The sequence below is a fragment of the Pseudocercospora fijiensis genome (assembly GCF_000340215.1).
Source record: "Pseudocercospora fijiensis CIRAD86 unplaced genomic scaffold MYCFIscaffold_1, whole genome shotgun sequence".
NCBI classification, from domain to species: Eukaryota; Fungi; Ascomycota; class Dothideomycetes; order Mycosphaerellales; family Mycosphaerellaceae; genus Pseudocercospora; species Pseudocercospora fijiensis.
In genome coordinates this window covers 8,381,598-8,398,234 of record NW_006921532.1, presented here as the reverse complement: position 1 = coordinate 8,398,234, position 16,637 = coordinate 8,381,598, and the positions used below count along the sequence as shown (strand labels likewise).

The window sequence follows — 16,637 nt, the reverse complement described above, 5'->3', positions numbered from 1 at the left end:
ACGTTGTTTAGAACGAAGTTAAACAGATCCTCTAGCTCGATAACGAGGGACTTAAGGAATATCTATACGATTAGGAGAATGCTACGAAGGAAAAGGCTACTAATCTCCTCGTTAATTAAGCTTTCTACGAGGGACAGTACTTCGGTGCTAATAGCTTTAACGTATACGGAGGAGATTTCGAGAACCGACTAGTAGATAAGGTTATTGCTAGTAAGGATTACGGCGCGTTAAAGCAATAGTAGGTCTGTATAGTGTTGCTTAGGAAGTTGTTTTTGCATAATTATAGTATCTAGGATTAATACTACCCCGGGGGTGTTATTGCGGAGTTCTAAAAAAGGCCTTAGCTAAGAACGCTAAGGATACATACATGTTTGTTTTAAGCGCGCAATGTGAAGCGTATCTAGTTAGATACGAAGAAAGGGAGGGATATTAGCTAGTAACCGGCCCTACACCTATAGGCTAGTTTTAAGCCTATATAAGAGGCCTCCTTCTATATTATAGATAGAGCATTAACCTCGTATAGCACATTGTTTATATTACACTTCTATAATGCCTATATTGCAGGGCTCTAGTTATTAGCCTAAGCGACAGTCTCGTTATCCTATCTTGCTAAACATAGCTATCTATATTGCTATAGGTTATATTACCCTCGGTAGCCTATACTATTACTACAAGTAGTAGTAGTAGTATTAGTTTCCGTCCTTTACTAGTACGATTAACTTAGTATAATAGGCCGTATAGAAGGCCTTGCTTGATAATTGGTACGGTTATTCTAATAGAATAGTGCGTATAGATCCCGCCTCGGGCGTAATATAGTTAGATTAACGGTTTTCGTAGCTATACCGCTAAAAGCTTAAAATAAGGACTATCTAGCTACTGCCCTTAAAGGGTAGATCGAATACTATATAAAAAGGGTTGTGTTAGCAGGTAGATAGGGTAGTAGTAAATTAGTATAGTATTCGATAGAGAGCTAAGAGGAGAGGGAGGAAGATAGGCAAGTTAGCCTAACGCTAAGCGCCAAGCCCTGCCTAAGGCATTAAGACCCTAGCTTCACTCGAGCCTAGTTACATACTAATTACGTATAACCTCTTTAGTCCTAACACTTATTTATATAAGTATAGTCGCTACTTATATGTATACGGTCCTATCTAGTAGTGCGGCGGCTTATACTAAAGGTCCTCTCTAACTTAGCGGATATAGCGAAGGCTAATAATATATTAATAGCTAGTTACTATAGTGCTAGATCGTAGGTCTTCCGCTATTAAACCTACTAGTCGATAGGGCTTATAAGAATAGGCTTCTCGCTAACTAGTAGTAGTACTATTAGACTAGTATAAATAAAGGCTTCGAAGGGGTTATTATTAGTAGCAACTAGGTTAGTTTAAGACTTAATTTACTAGCGCTCGAGGTCCGATAGTCCTTTAAATAAGCGCTATAGCGTAGCTAGTAGTTAACGGCTATTTCCGAAGCGTATCTTATAGTCCTTCTAAAGCGCTATAGACTATAACAAGGTAGTGTCTATGTCTACTACAGAGCGGCCTCTAAGCTAGGCAAGTCGTCGGCTTAGATATAGCAATACTACAGTAACGTAGAGAGGGCTCTTTTAGTTAAGAATATAGTACTTGTCGAACAGCGTCCTTACTATATTAATAGACCTAATAAGGACCGTCCGGTAAGCGTTCTCGCTAGCTAAGCGTATAAAGTGGCTTCTTAGGTATTCTATAGACTCTTAATATATATCGAATATAATAGTATAGCCTTATAGCCGAAGAGTAACCTCTTTGAAGGGACTAAGAAACCTCCGTATATAAGCTAGCACCTTCTAATCGTCCTCGGATAGGCTAAACTCGCGTAGGTACGGCATTCTATCGAAGAAGGTGTTTAAAATCGGCCTTGTTTAAATAGCCTCTTCTATTATTAGAAGCCAACTATTCTAGCGTATTTTACCGGGGATCTTTAGTACTATATATAGCAGTTGTAGCTAGGCTTTATAGACCTCTTAGAAGATGTTGTTATAGTCGTTCTTCCGTAGAAGCTTAGCGAGTATAAATAGCCGTTATAATAGTCCTTATTTAACGAAGCACTCTACGTCTATATCGAGCTACCTCGATATAGAGATATTGTCGCTATCGTTGCTAAGCACTGTTTAATCAAATTCCTCACTTTTAGCGGCCTCTACGTCCTTAGCAAATATAAAGGCTATAGTTACACGATTAAGAATGTAACTAATATAGCGAAGGCGGCGGTTCTTCTACGAGTAGCCTTGCGAGTCTATAAAGCGCTTAATAGTAAGACAAAGGGTGTTATTGTTAGAGCCGCTATTAGTCGTTATCTAGCTAAGCCTACTATTAGCAATCTCGAAGGTTAAGAAGTAAGGCAAGACGCTCTCGGCAAGGAAGTTACTAGTATAAGAACTAGGCGGAAGTTGTAGCAAATCTAGCAGTATTTAGACTAGTTAACTACGTAGATTAATGTACTAGCAATTAATCGCCTAGAAGAACTTGTAGCTGTACTATAACTTCTATATATTAGTATAGAAGTAAAGACAGCTAAGTGCTTCTAATAGTACTATCTTAACTCGTTCTCGCTAGCTCTCGAAGTTATATAGAATACGAGGATATAGTAAGGTATAGCTCTTTAGAAGCACGCTTTCTGCGTAAGGATTAACCGCTAATATTAGGTCTCTAAATTCCTTCGTAACTAGTGCGTTATAAGGAATGCTGCTAGCCGTAGTATAGCGAGCGAGAGCGTACCTAAACTTGTCCTTATCGGCGGCTCCTTATAGGATATTAATAGTCTTGTCCGAGTTAATAACGCCTTGCTTTTTCTATAGCGCCGAGAGGTCAATCTGTATCTGTTTCTTCTATTAATAATTGCCTTCGAGCTTCCGTTTCTTAATGCCGATAAAGATAAAGTACTTCTTAGCTAGGTGCTAAGGCGCGTTACTAGAATTAGAGGCGTACCGGTTAGGGTCGTTGTCGTTATAGTATCTATAGTAGAATGCCTTATACCTGCCTCTATCTACTTTTAAAGGCTTACTATCCTTTAGTGCTCTCGTATGCTTCTATAACGCCGGATCTAGGCGGTTCCTACCTTTCCTTCTCTTTCTTAACTCGGCGAGTATCGCTATCGGTATCGCTATCGCTATCGATTATACTATATTCGAGGACTACGAGGTAGACTAAAGGAATAAGCTATCGTCTAGTGTTAGAGACAGCGGCTTATTAGCTTCGGAGGTTAGAATGTCGCTTAGATCGCTCGAATCTTTACGGAATAGTATCCGATCTAGTAGGTCGCTTTCCCGTCTCGATGCCTAGGTATTTATATAATTTTCTAGCACTTTCTAAGTTAGTTTATGTGTTTTACGGAGGTTATCTCGCATCTCGAAGGTATAGCTATCTTGAATTAAATAATAAAAGTCGAGATTTGAGTTTGCTAGCGTACGGCTAAGCCGTACGGACCTTGCCGTCTATACTAAGCGACGCTTTCCGATTAGGCTTAGCTAGACCCTAAGGGCTAATATAACGCAATCTTTATAGGCGCGATAGCAAGCTCGAATACTATTCTTCGACTAATTCTATACCTAATTAATAATAATAACCTTATTGTCGCCCTTAGTACCCTCGCTATTAATTATATAGTATAGCACCTTATCGATACGAGCCTTAAAATATATCTGTCGTAGCGGACACTACGATTTTAGCCCGAGAAAGCACTCTTTAGAGCAGATATACCTCCTTCCGAATTTGAAGTAACGACGAGAGCCTAGTGCTATCTGCCTACTCTTCCGTTCTATACCTTTATATACCTTCTAAAGGCTATTAGTAATACGCTCTTAGTAGTTACTAGCCCTTTTAACGATCTCCTAAGCATACCGAAGGCTCTTTGTCGTCTTCCTCGTAACCCTCCGATATAGTAACTATAAGCCTTCCTTTTCCGCCTCTCCGATATACTACTCGAAGTTATTCTATACTACTTCGTCGATAAAGGATAGTATACCGGCTTATTAGAAGTAGAGCTAAGCAGGAGTAATACAATAGTCGGTTTAGCTAAGAGTTAGATAGGTAGCTAGTATATCCTTTAGTAATAACTATAGGTAATAGCTCTACGTTGCTAAGAAGGCTATAGTTAATAGGTTAGAGGTCTATAATAGCGATAGCGATAATAATAGCTCTTCCTCTTAAGAAGGCACTAGTAACTCGGCAACCTGTCTAAATTAGCGACTTCCTATACCTATATTCGATTTACTTACCTCTCGATAAAAGTCGCCTATTACGGATATATTATTGTCTATAGAAACAGGTAGAAATAGTGCAAATTTAATACCTTCTATAGGTGTAACACATACCCTAGTATAGCCTAGAAACAGCCGACTAATTACTAATTATAGTTACTAATTACTAACTCTATAATTATAATTATAGTTATAGCGATTACAGTAACTATTAATTATAGAGTAATTAGTAATTAACAACTATGCCCGCCGGCCTAAAGAATCTTGTCTAATACTTCTAATTTTACGCATATAATTCGGCACAAAGACTATAGTATAGCGTAGATAAAGGCGGTTAGTTAGTTCTACTTATTTCGCCCTAGCCTCGCTCGATTACTTCTTATAGCCGTTAGGAAAGCTAAGAGTACTATAAGGTAATGTGTCCGCTTAAATTAGTGCCGTAATTATATAAAAAAAAAATCTCCTCTTAAGAAGGCACCGTAAGAGGGGGGATTCTTTTGTAAAAAGAGCGGTACCGAGAGGTCGCCTATTCCGTGTCTAAATTTCTCTATTAGCTTGTTAAATGCCGTCTCTAACATGCTGTGACTATAGATAATCTTCTAGCCTTTCACGCTATAGGAATACAAAACTTTTAGTGCTACTGCTCTAACTCTAGCACTTTCACGCTCCTTTAAGAACTTTCTCTAGGCTACTACCGTATGCTTCTAACTAGGAGCTTCTTGTTGCGGTGAATTGTAGAGTTCGAAATTCGTAGTATCCGACCGAGAAATCGTCTTCTCGACACTTTTGTAGAACAGAAAGCTAGTCTAATCAAACGAGACTCCTCCCGCTCCTATTGCTTTCTATTGCTTATACTCATTGAGGAGGCCCGGGGAGGTAGACCTCTGCTGGACAGCCGTGAAGCTCATGTTTTGGGCGGACCTTGGTCGGAAAAGAATCGAAGTCGCTTGCAGTGATCTCAATATCGAGATTGGTCGAAATCTGGGTGTATACATATCCTGTGGCTGATGTCGGATTGTTTAGAGTAAGCTCGTTCTTCTGAAACCAGAAGATCGAGGATGCGTTGTTTTTTTTTTCATTCTAGTCATCAACCTGTTGCCTGCTAGACACCAGACAGACAGCATTCGTCCGAAGGAGATCTTAACTGAAGAAGATCGGAAATAGGCACGTATGGCCGCGATGTCACAATTTCAGGACAACGACTCACTCTACCGCTCTCAGATCATGTGCCAATTCATGACGAGGCCAGTGCTGCCATGGTCCGGAACTTTAAGAAGTGGATGCCAGACCTTCAGCCAATATGGACTTGCGTTGGTGTAACGAGGTTGGGTGAAGAAGACATGAGAGTGGAGCTAGAGGTCGTTACTCATAATCCTGAACGACCTCAAGAGTTGTGAATGCTGGTGGAGGTGCTTCACGAGTTTAAGGCCCCGAAGAGAACGGTACTATGAAAAAAAGGTTTGTCGAAATCTGCTGAGGATGGGCAATTGGCGTCCAGATGCCGATAGCGCGCGTCTCATTTCCATCCTCAATACTTATCCCCCACCTCAACTTGACTCACAGTGCTGCCTTTTCTTTGCACTTCTTCAATTCTGTGCTCGAGGTCATGGTTCTCATAATCCTTCATGTTCATTCCTGGAACGAACCAAGGTGCATTCGTGAACAAGTAAGTCATTTCCTCCAGTGGCCGCTTCTTCGTTTCTGGCTGGATCATCCAGAACCAGATAGCGTTGGTGAAATTGCAGACCACAAAGACAACGTAGAACCTCCAGCCAGTGTTCTCCAAAGCTATAGGCGTAACCTGTCCGATCATGGTATTGAACGCGAAAGATGTCATTGTAGCGATGGAAACACCTTTGGATCTAGTCCTGGTGTCAAAGATTTCCGCAGGGACAATCCAGGACAAAGGACCACTAGTCGCTGAAAAGGAGAAGTTGTAGAGCCAAGTAATGACGATGAAGGCCCAGGATGCAGCATCGTTGTTTGTCGCTCCTGGTGGGAACTTCGCCAGCAGGATTGTTGCAATGATAAAAGTCACCATGTTTCCCAGATTCCCGCCTATCATTGCCCACCGTCGTCCAGTATAGTCGATGAGCATAATGCAGCAAAATTGGGCAATCAAAGCGATAATGTTGCTGATGCCCTGCGAATTGATGACCCGACGGTTAGCACATGCCACGGAAATGGGTTGCGCTACAATCTTGGCTCTCTTACCTGGTATTTGAGAGTGTCGGAGCCCGGAATGCCAATCTGCTTGAAGATCTGTTTGCGTGGTCAGCTCAAATGTGCAGCACGAGGTGATTCGTATGAACTCTTACCGCGGGGGAATAGTACTGAATCGCAGAGACACCGGTCATCTGGACCGAAGCTTGGATGGAGCATGCCAGCAAGAGTCGGCGGAAACATGATTTATTAGAGAACAGCTCAATGTACGATTTGGCTTCGTGTTCATGCTCGAAGGTAATCATGTCCTGGATTTGGTCATATTCGGCTCGTACCCAAGCATCATTCTGATCGCCGTGCGCGTGAAGTTTAGCCAATGTGGCTAGGCCCAACTCATTCTTGCCGTGATCGATGAGCCATCTGGAGACATCGATGTTAGTGGAAGTCAAAGCAATGTACGCTGCGGAGTTTCGCTTACCTTGGCGACTCCGGGAACAGCATAATTAGCATTGCGAGGAACCCAGCAGGAACGATCTGGATACCAAGAGATACCCGCCATTGATTGCTGGAGGATGCCGGGATGTATGTGTATGTGGCATATGAGACCCAACTCGCAACTAGAGCTCCTACTCCCAGCATGAATTGCTGAAGTGCAGTCACACGACCTCTGATATCCGGATGTGCTAGTTCAGCCTGGTAAAGTGGAATTATCATGACCAGAACTCCAACACCAGCGCCAGCAATAAGGCGGCCAGCATACAGATAGGCCAACGACTGTGCTCCTGTCTGCAAAGCACCTCCGAGGATGAAGACAAGCGCACCGAGAAGGATTGTCTTCTTCCGACCCAGGTAATCGCCAGAAGGACCTGCGAAGAATGCACCGAAGAAAGCTCCTCCGGTGAACACTGAGACCACCGCTCCTGTTTCCGCGGATGTTGGAGTGAATGTGCTGACAAAGTTGTCGCTCGCCACCGCACCAGCGATGACACCGAGATCATAGCCTGCCTCGTATGAGCATTCCCATCTCCTTTGATGCACTCTTGATCAGAAATACCATAGAGAACAGATCCCAACGACGCGAAGACAGACACCAAAAATTGGTACCATTTTGGCGGAAGCCTCATTTTTGCGGTGCGCTGAAATGGCGGCGATCCTCAATTGAATGGTCAGTACGAACTTTTGAAGGAACACACATCCGATCATGTACAGCTATGAATCGTCCTTCCTTTATGCTAGGACATTGCCGAACAAGCGGAGGAAGGAAGATCATGTGGCGTTCTGTTGCAATGCGGAAGGAGGGCCTCCATATAGGATGGCGCCACGACATTGGCCAAGCTTGCGCTGAGGAGAGCAGTTCCAGCTTCTTGTATACCTTCACAAAGACAAGCGAACTGCCGCTGTTGGTTTCTGGAGTCCCCATGGGGAGGGCGGGGAGGAAGCGCATCCTGAGTTTCGGCTCGGGACGATAAGGGCCGGGGTATTGAGTTCTTCCACCATTCAAGTGTGTGCAGCAAAGTCGCCAAGTCGTCCTGCCCAAGGAAACGTCGCTGTACGCTGGACATCGAACCAAGATCATTAGCAGGCATCCTTCAGACTCCCAATGTGGGCTTCTATCTAGACCGTACAGGAAAGCTGCGCTCGCTGGTCGTAGTCGTGGCTCGCTCGCTAGTCGTAGTCGTAGCTCGCTCGCTGTCGCTCGGTCGGTAGCGGATTGGTCGGTAGTAACCTATCGTCGCGGCTAGAACGTCGCGGTTAGGACGCGTAAACGCGTAAATACGTTGGACTGAAATAAGTCAATATAGCCCTTTGGGGTGTTCCACGGACGATGAGTTGTGCAGGATCCTTCGACGCTTGACTATATACACTAGGATCTTGGCGGCTTAATTAGCGACTGGAGCGGCACTTGTCGAGTTGGAAGGCTGCGGCGAAATCCCTCCAGTAGTAAGAATCAGCTCTGGTTATTGCTACCATTGCTACCATTGAAGCCCTTGAATTTTTTGTTCTCGATCTCCTGCGCCATGACAACGTTCACGAAGCTCGCGTCCGGCGAGGAAGCCTCAATTGCGGTGTTCCCCAAGCACAAGCTGTCAAAAGTCAATGATAACATATACGGCGGATTCACAGAGCATATGGGCCGCTGTATATATGGCGGGCTATATGACCCAGAAAATCCGAACAAGCAGCTCATCGACGACCAGGGCTTCCGCAAAGACGTTATCGCAGCCATGAAAGAGCTGAATGTGCCTGTGGTGCGCTATCCTGGCGGTAATTTTGTTGCGACCTATCATGTACGTCTGCGACGGCGGAGAGCATTTTTCGGGGGTTTGCGCTGACAACTCGAGTTCGTTGGTAGTGGTTGGATGGCGTCGGTCCCAGGGGAAAGAGACCAAGAAGGCCTGAACTGGCTTGGCTTGGAGTTGAGAGCAACCAGTTTGGCACCGATGAATTTATGAAGTGGTGCGAAGTGGTAGGAACAGAGCCTTACCTTGCTCTGAATTTCGGGACAGGTGCAGCAGCTGCACTGAAGTTAGGGAACGTTGTGTTGACTCTCTGCAGGAACCCTTGATGAAGCTCTCGCCTGGCTCGAATATTGTAATTCTTCCCAGGACACGTATTATGCCAATCTTCGCCGGCAAAATGGGCGTGATACGCCGTACAACGTCAAATACTGGGCCCTCGGCAATGAATGTTGGGGCCCGTGGCAAGTCGAGCAAATGAGCAAGGAGGACTACGCAAAGAAAGCGTATCAGTGGGCAAAAGCTCTCAAATTGATCGATCCATCAATCACTCTCATCTTGTGTGGAGAGACAGGACATTCCGAATGGGATTTCCACGTCCTGAAAGAGTGCGTCAGCTGGGACCATCACGCCCTGGGAGCCGGCAATGTTGCTGCCAGCTTGATAGACATGCACAGTATACACATCTATACAGCCAGCGAAGATCCAGTAAAGAATGCACTGGCACCGAGAAGTGCAGAAAGAGCAATTGAAATAGCGTCCGGACTCATCGATCTGGCCAGGATACAGAACGGAGTCCCAGCGTCTGTGCCGCGTCAAACAATTTGTTTTGATGAGTGGAACGTCTGGGATCCGCAAAGAGCTCCAGGGGATAAGGGCGCAGAGGAGAAGTACACCTTATCGGACGCGCTTGCAGTAGCAGTATGGCTGAACGTCTTTATCCGGCAGAGCAAGTACGTTGGAATGGCGAACATTGCACAAAGCGTGAATGTGATATCGCCTTTGATGACAAACGAAGACGGTGTGGTAAAGCAGACGACCTGGTGGCCTCTCCTCCTGTTTTGCAAGTACATGCGAGGCTACACTATTGCAACTCACGTTAGCTGCGGAACGTACGATGGCGAGACTTCTCCAAAATGGCTGCAGGCCGCAGTGGACACGCCGTGGCTGGACGTATCGGCGACCATCAACGAGCATCGCTGGGTCAGCCTCGTCGTGGTCAATGTGCATCTGACGGAGAGTTTCGAGGTGGCCTTGGACGGCGTGGGCAGCAGCGTGAAGGTGTACACAATCACAGGGTCGCAGTGGGATGCCATCAACACGAAGGATGATCAAAGCATCGGCATTGACGAGATGGAGTGGAGGGGTCAAGGCAAATACAAGTTCTCGAATATGAGCATAACGATGCTCAGGTGGCAGGCGTGATGGAAAACACAAGGAGGCTTCATGTTGATACATGTAGAGATGGATAGAGCGGATGTACCCGTCTGTTGACGCCTGAGGCCAAAATCGTCTAAGCTTCGCTTAGCGCGCACACCAGAATTGCACCTCCATTGCTGGCTTCCTGGATTTCTCTCTCCGCCCACGCTCGCTCGACAACGCCGCCGACTAACCCAACAGCAGCACAATCTTGACCGGATCCCGTCAAGATGAAGCTCAACATCTCCTACCCGGCCAACGGCTCGCAGAAGCTGATCGAAATCGAAGATGAGCGCAAGCTCCGTGTCTTCATGGACCGCCGTATGGGCCAAGAAGTGCCTGGCGACAGTGTGGGCGACGAGTTCAAGGGATACATCTTCAGAATCACCGGCGGCAACGACAAACAGGGCTTCCCAATGAAGCAGGGTGTCATGCATCCAACTCGTGTCCGCCTCCTCCTCGCCGATGGCCACTCCTGCTACCGTCCACGCCGCACCGGTGAGCGCAAGAGAAAGTCTGTTCGTGGCTGCATCGTCGCTATGGACTTGTCGGTCCTCGCCCTCTCCATCGTGAAGCAGGGTGACGCAGACATTCCAGGCCTCACGGATACCGTACACCCCAAGCGCTTGGGTCCAAAGCGCGCGACCAAGATTCGCCGCTTCTTCGGTCTCAGCAAGGAAGACGATGTGAGTGCTCTCTCCAGGAGGCTCTATTTCCTCTTCGCCAACCACATACGCCTCATGGCCAGTGGTTGAGAGATCACACGCCGCAAGGCTAGTGATCAGATCTGAGACAGCATCAGTTGCTGATACGTGATATTGTAGGTCCGCAAGTTCGTCATCCGTCGTGAGGTGCAGCCAAAGGAGGGCAAGGAGGGTGCCAAGCCATACACCAAGGCTCCTCGCATCCAGCGTCTGGTCACTCCTCAGCGTCTCCAGCACAAGCGCCATCGCATCGCACTCAAGCGCCGCCGTGCAGAGGCCGCCAAGGATGCTGCCGTAAGTCCCGCAATCTCGAGGAGAATGGCAGAGCAGCCACTAACCAGTCACTCAGAACGAGTACGCCCAGATCCTCCACAAGCGTGTTGCTGAGGAGAAGGCCAAGGCTGCAGATATCAAGAAGCGCCGCGCTTCCAGCATGCGCAAGTAAGCAATAGGCGCATCATTCTGCGAAAAAGGCGCAATGGGAAGGGTTATGTTATGGTCTACGAGCGAAGCATGAAGACTTCGTGATGATGGGGATCAATATCGCCGGTGCACCATTCAGCGTGACAGGGTCAGGACGGCGTTAGCATTGAATAGTCTTCGATATCCCCAGAGCTGCAAGCAGCGGCTTCGAATGCATCAAGCGGCAGACGTTCTCCCTATTATGATTTTTCTCTCCCTTCGTTGAAGCAACTTCTCAGGCAGACATTAAATATTCTCAAAATGTCCCACCGACTATCACATCTCTGCGTGGTCTGCATTCTGAGACATACTCTTGACCAGGTAGACGATTTTGTTGGTTATTCTGCTCTGCTTCACATCCGCGGAATCTCTGTGGCTACAGTTCATGTTCCCTTTGAGTCATTACAGATCCTTACTCCATTATTGGCTCGATCAAGCTGACTTTGCTGTCGATACCGAGTTTTTCCTACAGTAGCTGTGTCGCGGTCGCGGCCCGCTCGAAGCTTGAAGCTGGTCAGTGGTCAGGAACACCCGAGCTTCAACATTTTAGATCGTGAGTGCCTTTATATATTCTACTTCACCATGACCAACTCACATCTTCTAAATCGGCCCATAGCAATATCATCCGTGTCGCTAGAGTTACGCGATCATGGCAACCAACAGTATCAAACTCCTTACGGGGAATAGCCACGGCAGTCTGGCGAAGCTGGTCGCCGACAGGTGAGGAAATTCGACTGGCGCGACCGCGTAGATGACTGATGCGGGAGCAGACTGGGTATTGAGCTTGCGAAGATTATGGTGCTCCAATATTCGAACAACGAGTCGAGCATATCTATAGGAGAGAGTGTCAGAGACGAAGATGGTGGGCAGACGCAACACCCCAAGGATGGTTGATGGTTGACCACTGACACAGCGCAGTATTCATTCTCCAGTCGACCGAGCCAGGCAACATCAACGATCACATCATGGAGCTTCTCATCCTCATCAACGCCTGCCGCACCGCCTCTGCTCGCCGAATAACTGCTGTCCTACCCAACTTTCCGTACGCCAGACAAGACAAGAAGGATAAGAGTAGAGCTCCTATCACTGCCAAACTCATGGCCAACATGCTCCAGACGGCAGGCTGCAACCACGTCATCACAATGGATCTGCACGCTTCACAGATCCAAGGATTTTTTAACGTGCCTGTCGACAACCTCTATGCCGAGCCGTCGACGTTGCGGTGGATTAAGGACAACCTCAATGTGCCGGACTGTGTTATCGTCTCTCCTGACGCTGGTGGTGCAAAAAGAGCTACAAGCATTGCAGACGGTCTCGACCTCCAATTCGCACTCATACACAAGGAACGCTCACGACCAAACGAAGTATCCCGAATGACGCTGGTTGGTGATGTGAGGGGCAAGGTTGCCATTATTGTGGACGATATGGCCGACACGTGCGGCACCCTTGTCAAAGCTGCCGACGTGGTGCTGGAGCATGGCGCAAAAGAGGCCATTGCGATCGTCACGCATGGCATTCTGAGCGGAAACGCGATCGAAAAGCTGAACAACAGCAAGGCTCTCAAGACTCTCGTCATCACGAATACAGTACCCCACGAGGAGAAGAAGAAGCAATGTGACAAGATCGCGACCATCGATATCAGTCCCACACTTGCGGAGGCCATACGGCGAACACATAATGGCGAATCGGTCTCATTCCTGTTCAAGCATGCGCCTTTGGATTAGGAGTCCTCTTATTGAAATGCTGCGAAGATTAAACGAACACGGAGTTCAAGGACAGAGGTTCGTAGGCCGATCACTTGGCTTTTTTGGTACAAATAATGATGATTTGCAATGCGTTCGAATCACCCCTTCCGGACGGGATGGACTTCCAGGCGCTTCAGAATCTGCTCGGCAGCACGCAACGCTCGCAGTAACACATGACACGCTAACAGGAATATGAGTGTCTGCCTTCTTGATTGTACTGATCATTGGCTGGTCACGCAGGTGATTTTGATTGGGAGCATTGGCTACCACCAACGACAGTTTGCCGCTTTGCGACAAACGAATCCCGGTCGGGTAAGCCTTGTTAAGAATGCTCCGCTTCCCTTGTCGCGCTCTTGACCAGCACCCGTCAATAGCGAATGTACGCTTCGTATAGCTCCGAACACATCGCTGAAAGCTGGGCCTATCTTGCACATTTCTCTAACCCTGCATGCCAGTACAAATCCCCATTCGTCTTCCGGGTGAAGTGGGCCGACCTGTTTGTGAAGGAGCCTGGCTATGTGCTGGAGCCGACCAACAGCGGGAACCACTACTTCATCATCAAAGACTACGTGGATCAGTGCAGAGGCACAGTGTCAGCTTTCAAGACATGAGCAGACCTCAAGGCTTTAATCCATATGAACAATACTACATTTTGAGTCCCTTTTTGTAATACGCTCAAACTGGACCGGTCAAAGTCGTAGGACGAACAAGGGCGAACCACCAGCTATTGATATTGTCGCCGTATGTCCAGCAGCTAGTGCGTCAAACCTCATCCGAAGCTATTATCAGTGGTGCACGGCAATCATTCCATTTTGCTTCAAAACCACAACCATGAAGACGGCAGATGAAGGCTTTCGCACGTATATCTCTCGCACAGATCTCAAAGATAGAGGGCATGCCAGATTCTGGACTGCGGATACTGTTAAAGAGTACGTATTTCGTCCTGTCAGCGGTTCGGTCTGGATGCATCACTGACTCGCTGCTACAGGCCAGCGCCACTGCTGACAGTTGCCGAAAATGAGAACTGCAAGCCAAGGTCTTTGACGAGATTATAATAAAGGCTTTAAAGCAAGAAATGCCTGACCTCGATTCTGTGCCGAAGGATTTGAAGGACCCTCCCTGTCTCTCGTAAAGCAGTCAAATGGAACTTAAGTCGGAACGATCGGAATTCAGGCCCTGAAAGCGCTGGCTGGCTTTAGGTCAGCTAAAGCAAGGCGAAGGCTGAAACGTACGTATGCTACTACGTCATGGAATAGTCTGAGTTTCTACGTTCGCCCAGACCTCGTATTGACATCAAGGAACAGTGGCATGAGTGGTTTGCTTTATTTTCTCATTCATCTCCCGCTTCTCACTCTTAGAGTACTGCCAAGCTCAAAAGCCAAGATTCCAGGAAAGCTTGGCTTTATCTTATTTTTCCGATGTTCAGCAAGGACTCAGAGCACGCTAAAGATCGCAGCAAGATCGAGCAGCTGTGCTACTCAGACTTGTCTGTGAGCTCAGTGTATGCCAAAGATGCGAGCAAGTCGCCCGGTGAAATAGCAGAAGAACTTTATGGAAGCCATGTGAGCACGCAGCCATCGTTCAATTCGTGCAGCACTGACACGGCATAGCATCTTTCCACGATCGTCACTCGCTCTCCTGACGAAAGGGGGACTTCTATCAAAGCAGATCTTGACTGGGCACGAAGCTGCGGCAACTTCAAGGACACGAGACCAACCGAGCTGTTTCTTCATGCGTTCCACGACTTGCTCCAGTGTCTGGACCGAGATGCGGTTGCCAATTGTGTGTCGCCGCCGCTTTGTGGCAGCACTGGCTATGTGCCAATGACCATCATTGCTCCTCTCAACGACCAACTGAGGCATATGTCAAATCTCATCGCACGGGCAAAGAAGGAAGTACTGCTAGCTACCAACTTTTGGAAGAAATCTGGCGCAAGTACCTTCGTCAACGATGCGCTGATTGAGCTATCTAAGCGGGCTGGGGCGAGAGGGGAGCGAGCTGTAGTCAAGATTATGTTCGACAGAGGTGCTCTCAAGCAGGTATATATATCCTTCTGTCCTTGTGACAATTTTGTTATCGTCTAATATTCCAACAGGTTCTTAACAACCATCAAAACGTCGACTCGAATGGCTGGCAAGCAGCTGGCGTTGGAATCCCTCCACCAGAACAGATGCCAAACGTGGACCTTGCCATAGTCAATTTTCATCGACCGCGTGAGTAAATTCAAGGGCAAATGCCCTCGCCCTGCACACTCCCGCCTTGCAGCCCTTCTTGTCTCAACCTGCCAGCGCCAATCAAATCACCTGCTTGCCAACCGCTTTTCCTATCAGGACGTCTGCTAACGCTTCTATCCTTTGCTTTTAGCATTGGGGACGTTCCACAGCAAATTCATGATTGTTGATCGCCAGATAGCCACCGTCTCGTCGAATAACATCCAAGATAATGACAATCTGGAGATGATGACACACCTCGAAGGTCCAATTGTTGACTCGCTCTGGGAGACCTTTCTCATCTCCTGGCACAACGAATTAGACCCTGCACTCCCATGCCGCACGGAGCCCGCAGCCACGAAACCACCACCAACGTATGAACTCGAGAGCTTCACCTCACTTTTCGAGCCGGACGGCAAATTTCGTCTTCCAGAAAAGCCTTTCGACAAAGACCTCCCCGAACACATGCCAAACGAACCACATCACGACTCCACGATGTCTGAAGAGATTGACCGCATGCGCTCCACCCTTCGACCTTCGTCTGCCGAGAAGTCCGTCGATGCTGTAGCCCGCCATCTCAACAAACCCACAAACCTCAGCGTCAAGGCCACAGCACCGGAACGGAGCAATGACTTGAACTTCTTCCCATTCATTCCCCTGCCCAACACCGAACCAGTACCAATGGCCATGTGCTCACGCAAACCGTACGCCAACCTAAACAACGACTCGATCTTCGTCCCTCAAAACGAAGCCTGGCTCTCTCTAATGCGAAACGCAAAGAAATCAATCTTCATCCAGACTCCAGACCTCAACGCCAAACCCCTCTTGCCCGAATTGATCAAAGCCGTAAAACGGGGTGGGGTTCAAGTCACTTGCTACGTCTGTCTCGGTTACAACGATGGAGGAGAATTGCTCCCCGGCCAAGGAGGAACGAACGAGATGAACGCCAACCACCTCTTCTCCCAACTCGAGGAATCCGAAAAGGAGAATTTGAACTTCCATTACTACGTTGCTGCCGATCAGATTCTCCCTATCCATAACAATTTCCGGCAGAGATCTTGTCATATCAAGCTCTTGATTGTCGATGAACAGGTTGCGATTCAGGGTAGTGGGAATATGGATACGCAGAGTTGGTTCCATTCGCAGGAGGTTAATGTCATGATTGATTCGAGCGCGATCTGTAAGGCTTGGAGGGAGGGGATTGAGAGGAATCAGAATACGGGGAGGTATGGGAGAGCAAGTTCCAAGGATGGATGCTGGTATCATCCCGAGTCGGGAAAGTTGGCAGAGGGATGTTTGGGGACTGATGCAGGACACTTTGCTTGGGCGAAAGGCGTCATCGGGACTTTCAACAAGGCGAAGGGTGTGTAGGACGCTGATATTGGGGAGGGGAAGCGAAGGTTGTCGTGCTCTGGAGGGTTCAATATATCAAAGCGAGGGAATAGAGGAGCATCGTTGAGTCT

General features: G+C 47.6%; 8 protein-coding genes across 8 annotated transcripts; 6 read left to right on the top strand and 2 right to left on the bottom strand.

The window, feature by feature from the left end:
- Window positions 1-5,089: 5,089 nt before the first annotated feature.
- Window positions 5,090-5,358, bottom strand: MYCFIDRAFT_170550 (uncharacterized protein; the record flags this gene model as incomplete). Its single annotated transcript, XM_007923629.1, has 2 exons — window positions 5,090-5,314; window positions 5,350-5,358. 2 exons carry the CDS (start codon window positions 5,356-5,358, stop codon window positions 5,090-5,092), a joined length of 234 nt encoding a protein of 77 aa, XP_007921820.1.
- Window positions 5,359-5,404: 46 nt separating this feature from the next.
- Window positions 5,405-5,631, top strand: MYCFIDRAFT_170549 (uncharacterized protein; the record flags this gene model as incomplete). Its single annotated transcript, XM_007923628.1, has 2 exons — window positions 5,405-5,460; window positions 5,484-5,631. 2 exons carry the CDS (start codon window positions 5,405-5,407, stop codon window positions 5,629-5,631), a joined length of 204 nt encoding a protein of 67 aa, XP_007921819.1.
- A 46-nt stretch (window positions 5,632-5,677) lies between these two features.
- Window positions 5,678-8,197, bottom strand: MYCFIDRAFT_55519 (uncharacterized protein). The gene is made up of 6 exons (XM_007921970.1): window positions 8,023-8,197; window positions 7,452-7,951; window positions 6,876-7,398; window positions 6,553-6,817; window positions 6,449-6,496; window positions 5,678-6,377 (listed from the first exon to the last, which is right to left on the bottom strand). Exons 2-6 carry the CDS (start codon window positions 7,519-7,521, stop codon window positions 5,763-5,765), a joined length of 1,521 nt encoding a protein of 506 aa, XP_007920161.1. The 5' UTR covers window positions 7,522-7,951; window positions 8,023-8,197; the 3' UTR covers window positions 5,678-5,762.
- A 218-nt stretch (window positions 8,198-8,415) lies between these two features.
- On the top strand, window positions 8,416-10,059 carry MYCFIDRAFT_27273 (glycoside hydrolase family 51 protein; the record flags this gene model as incomplete). Its single annotated transcript, XM_007921616.1, has 3 exons — window positions 8,416-8,685; window positions 8,751-8,904; window positions 8,954-10,059. The coding sequence occupies 3 exons, from the start codon at window positions 8,416-8,418 to the stop codon at window positions 10,057-10,059; spliced, it is 1,530 nt and encodes a 509-aa protein (XP_007919807.1).
- Window positions 10,060-10,248: 189 nt separating this feature from the next.
- Window positions 10,249-11,424, top strand: MYCFIDRAFT_181407 (uncharacterized protein). Its single transcript, XM_007923627.1, has 3 exons — window positions 10,249-10,739; window positions 10,878-11,051; window positions 11,107-11,424. Exons 1-3 carry the CDS (start codon window positions 10,284-10,286, stop codon window positions 11,200-11,202), a joined length of 726 nt encoding a protein of 241 aa, XP_007921818.1. The 5' UTR covers window positions 10,249-10,283; the 3' UTR covers window positions 11,203-11,424.
- A 444-nt stretch (window positions 11,425-11,868) lies between these two features.
- Window positions 11,869-13,056, top strand: MYCFIDRAFT_55515 (uncharacterized protein; the record flags this gene model as incomplete). The annotated part of the gene is made up of 3 exons (XM_007921969.1): window positions 11,869-11,939; window positions 11,990-12,081; window positions 12,138-13,056. The coding sequence occupies 3 exons, from the start codon at window positions 11,869-11,871 to the stop codon at window positions 12,941-12,943; spliced, it is 969 nt and encodes a 322-aa protein (XP_007920160.1). The 3' UTR covers window positions 12,944-13,056.
- A 187-nt stretch (window positions 13,057-13,243) lies between these two features.
- MYCFIDRAFT_76384 (uncharacterized protein) lies at window positions 13,244-13,969 on the top strand (the record flags this gene model as incomplete). Its single annotated transcript, XM_007922262.1, has 5 exons — window positions 13,244-13,276; window positions 13,359-13,556; window positions 13,660-13,705; window positions 13,842-13,893; window positions 13,953-13,969. Coding segments are annotated over 5 exons (346 nt in total), but the record flags the coding sequence as incomplete, so codon positions are not given.
- Window positions 13,970-14,382: 413 nt separating this feature from the next.
- Window positions 14,383-16,545, top strand: MYCFIDRAFT_185461 (uncharacterized protein; the record flags this gene model as incomplete). Its single annotated transcript, XM_007923626.1, has 4 exons — window positions 14,383-14,494; window positions 14,630-15,003; window positions 15,060-15,177; window positions 15,329-16,545. The coding sequence occupies 4 exons, from the start codon at window positions 14,383-14,385 to the stop codon at window positions 16,543-16,545; spliced, it is 1,821 nt and encodes a 606-aa protein (XP_007921817.1).
- Between the last annotated feature and the right edge of the window lie 92 nt (window positions 16,546-16,637).

Coding starts and splice junctions, on each gene's coding strand:
- MYCFIDRAFT_55519 (XM_007921970.1), bottom strand. CDS start 7,521: ATGAGGCTTCCGCCAAAATGGTACCAATTTTTGGTGTCTGTCTTCGCG. Junction 7,399..7,451: donor GTTGGGATCTGTTCTCTATG/GTATTTCTGATC, acceptor CATACGAGGCAG/GCTATGATCTCGGTGTCATC. Junction 6,818..6,875: donor CTGTTCCCGGAGTCGCCAAG/GTAAGCGAAACT, acceptor CGATGTCTCCAG/ATGGCTCATCGATCACGGCA.
- MYCFIDRAFT_181407 (XM_007923627.1), top strand. CDS start 10,284: ATGAAGCTCAACATCTCCTACCCGGCCAACGGCTCGCAGAAGCTGATC. Junction 10,740..10,877: donor GTCTCAGCAAGGAAGACGAT/GTGAGTGCTCTC, acceptor GTGATATTGTAG/GTCCGCAAGTTCGTCATCCG. Junction 11,052..11,106: donor AGGCCGCCAAGGATGCTGCC/GTAAGTCCCGCA, acceptor CCAGTCACTCAG/AACGAGTACGCCCAGATCCT.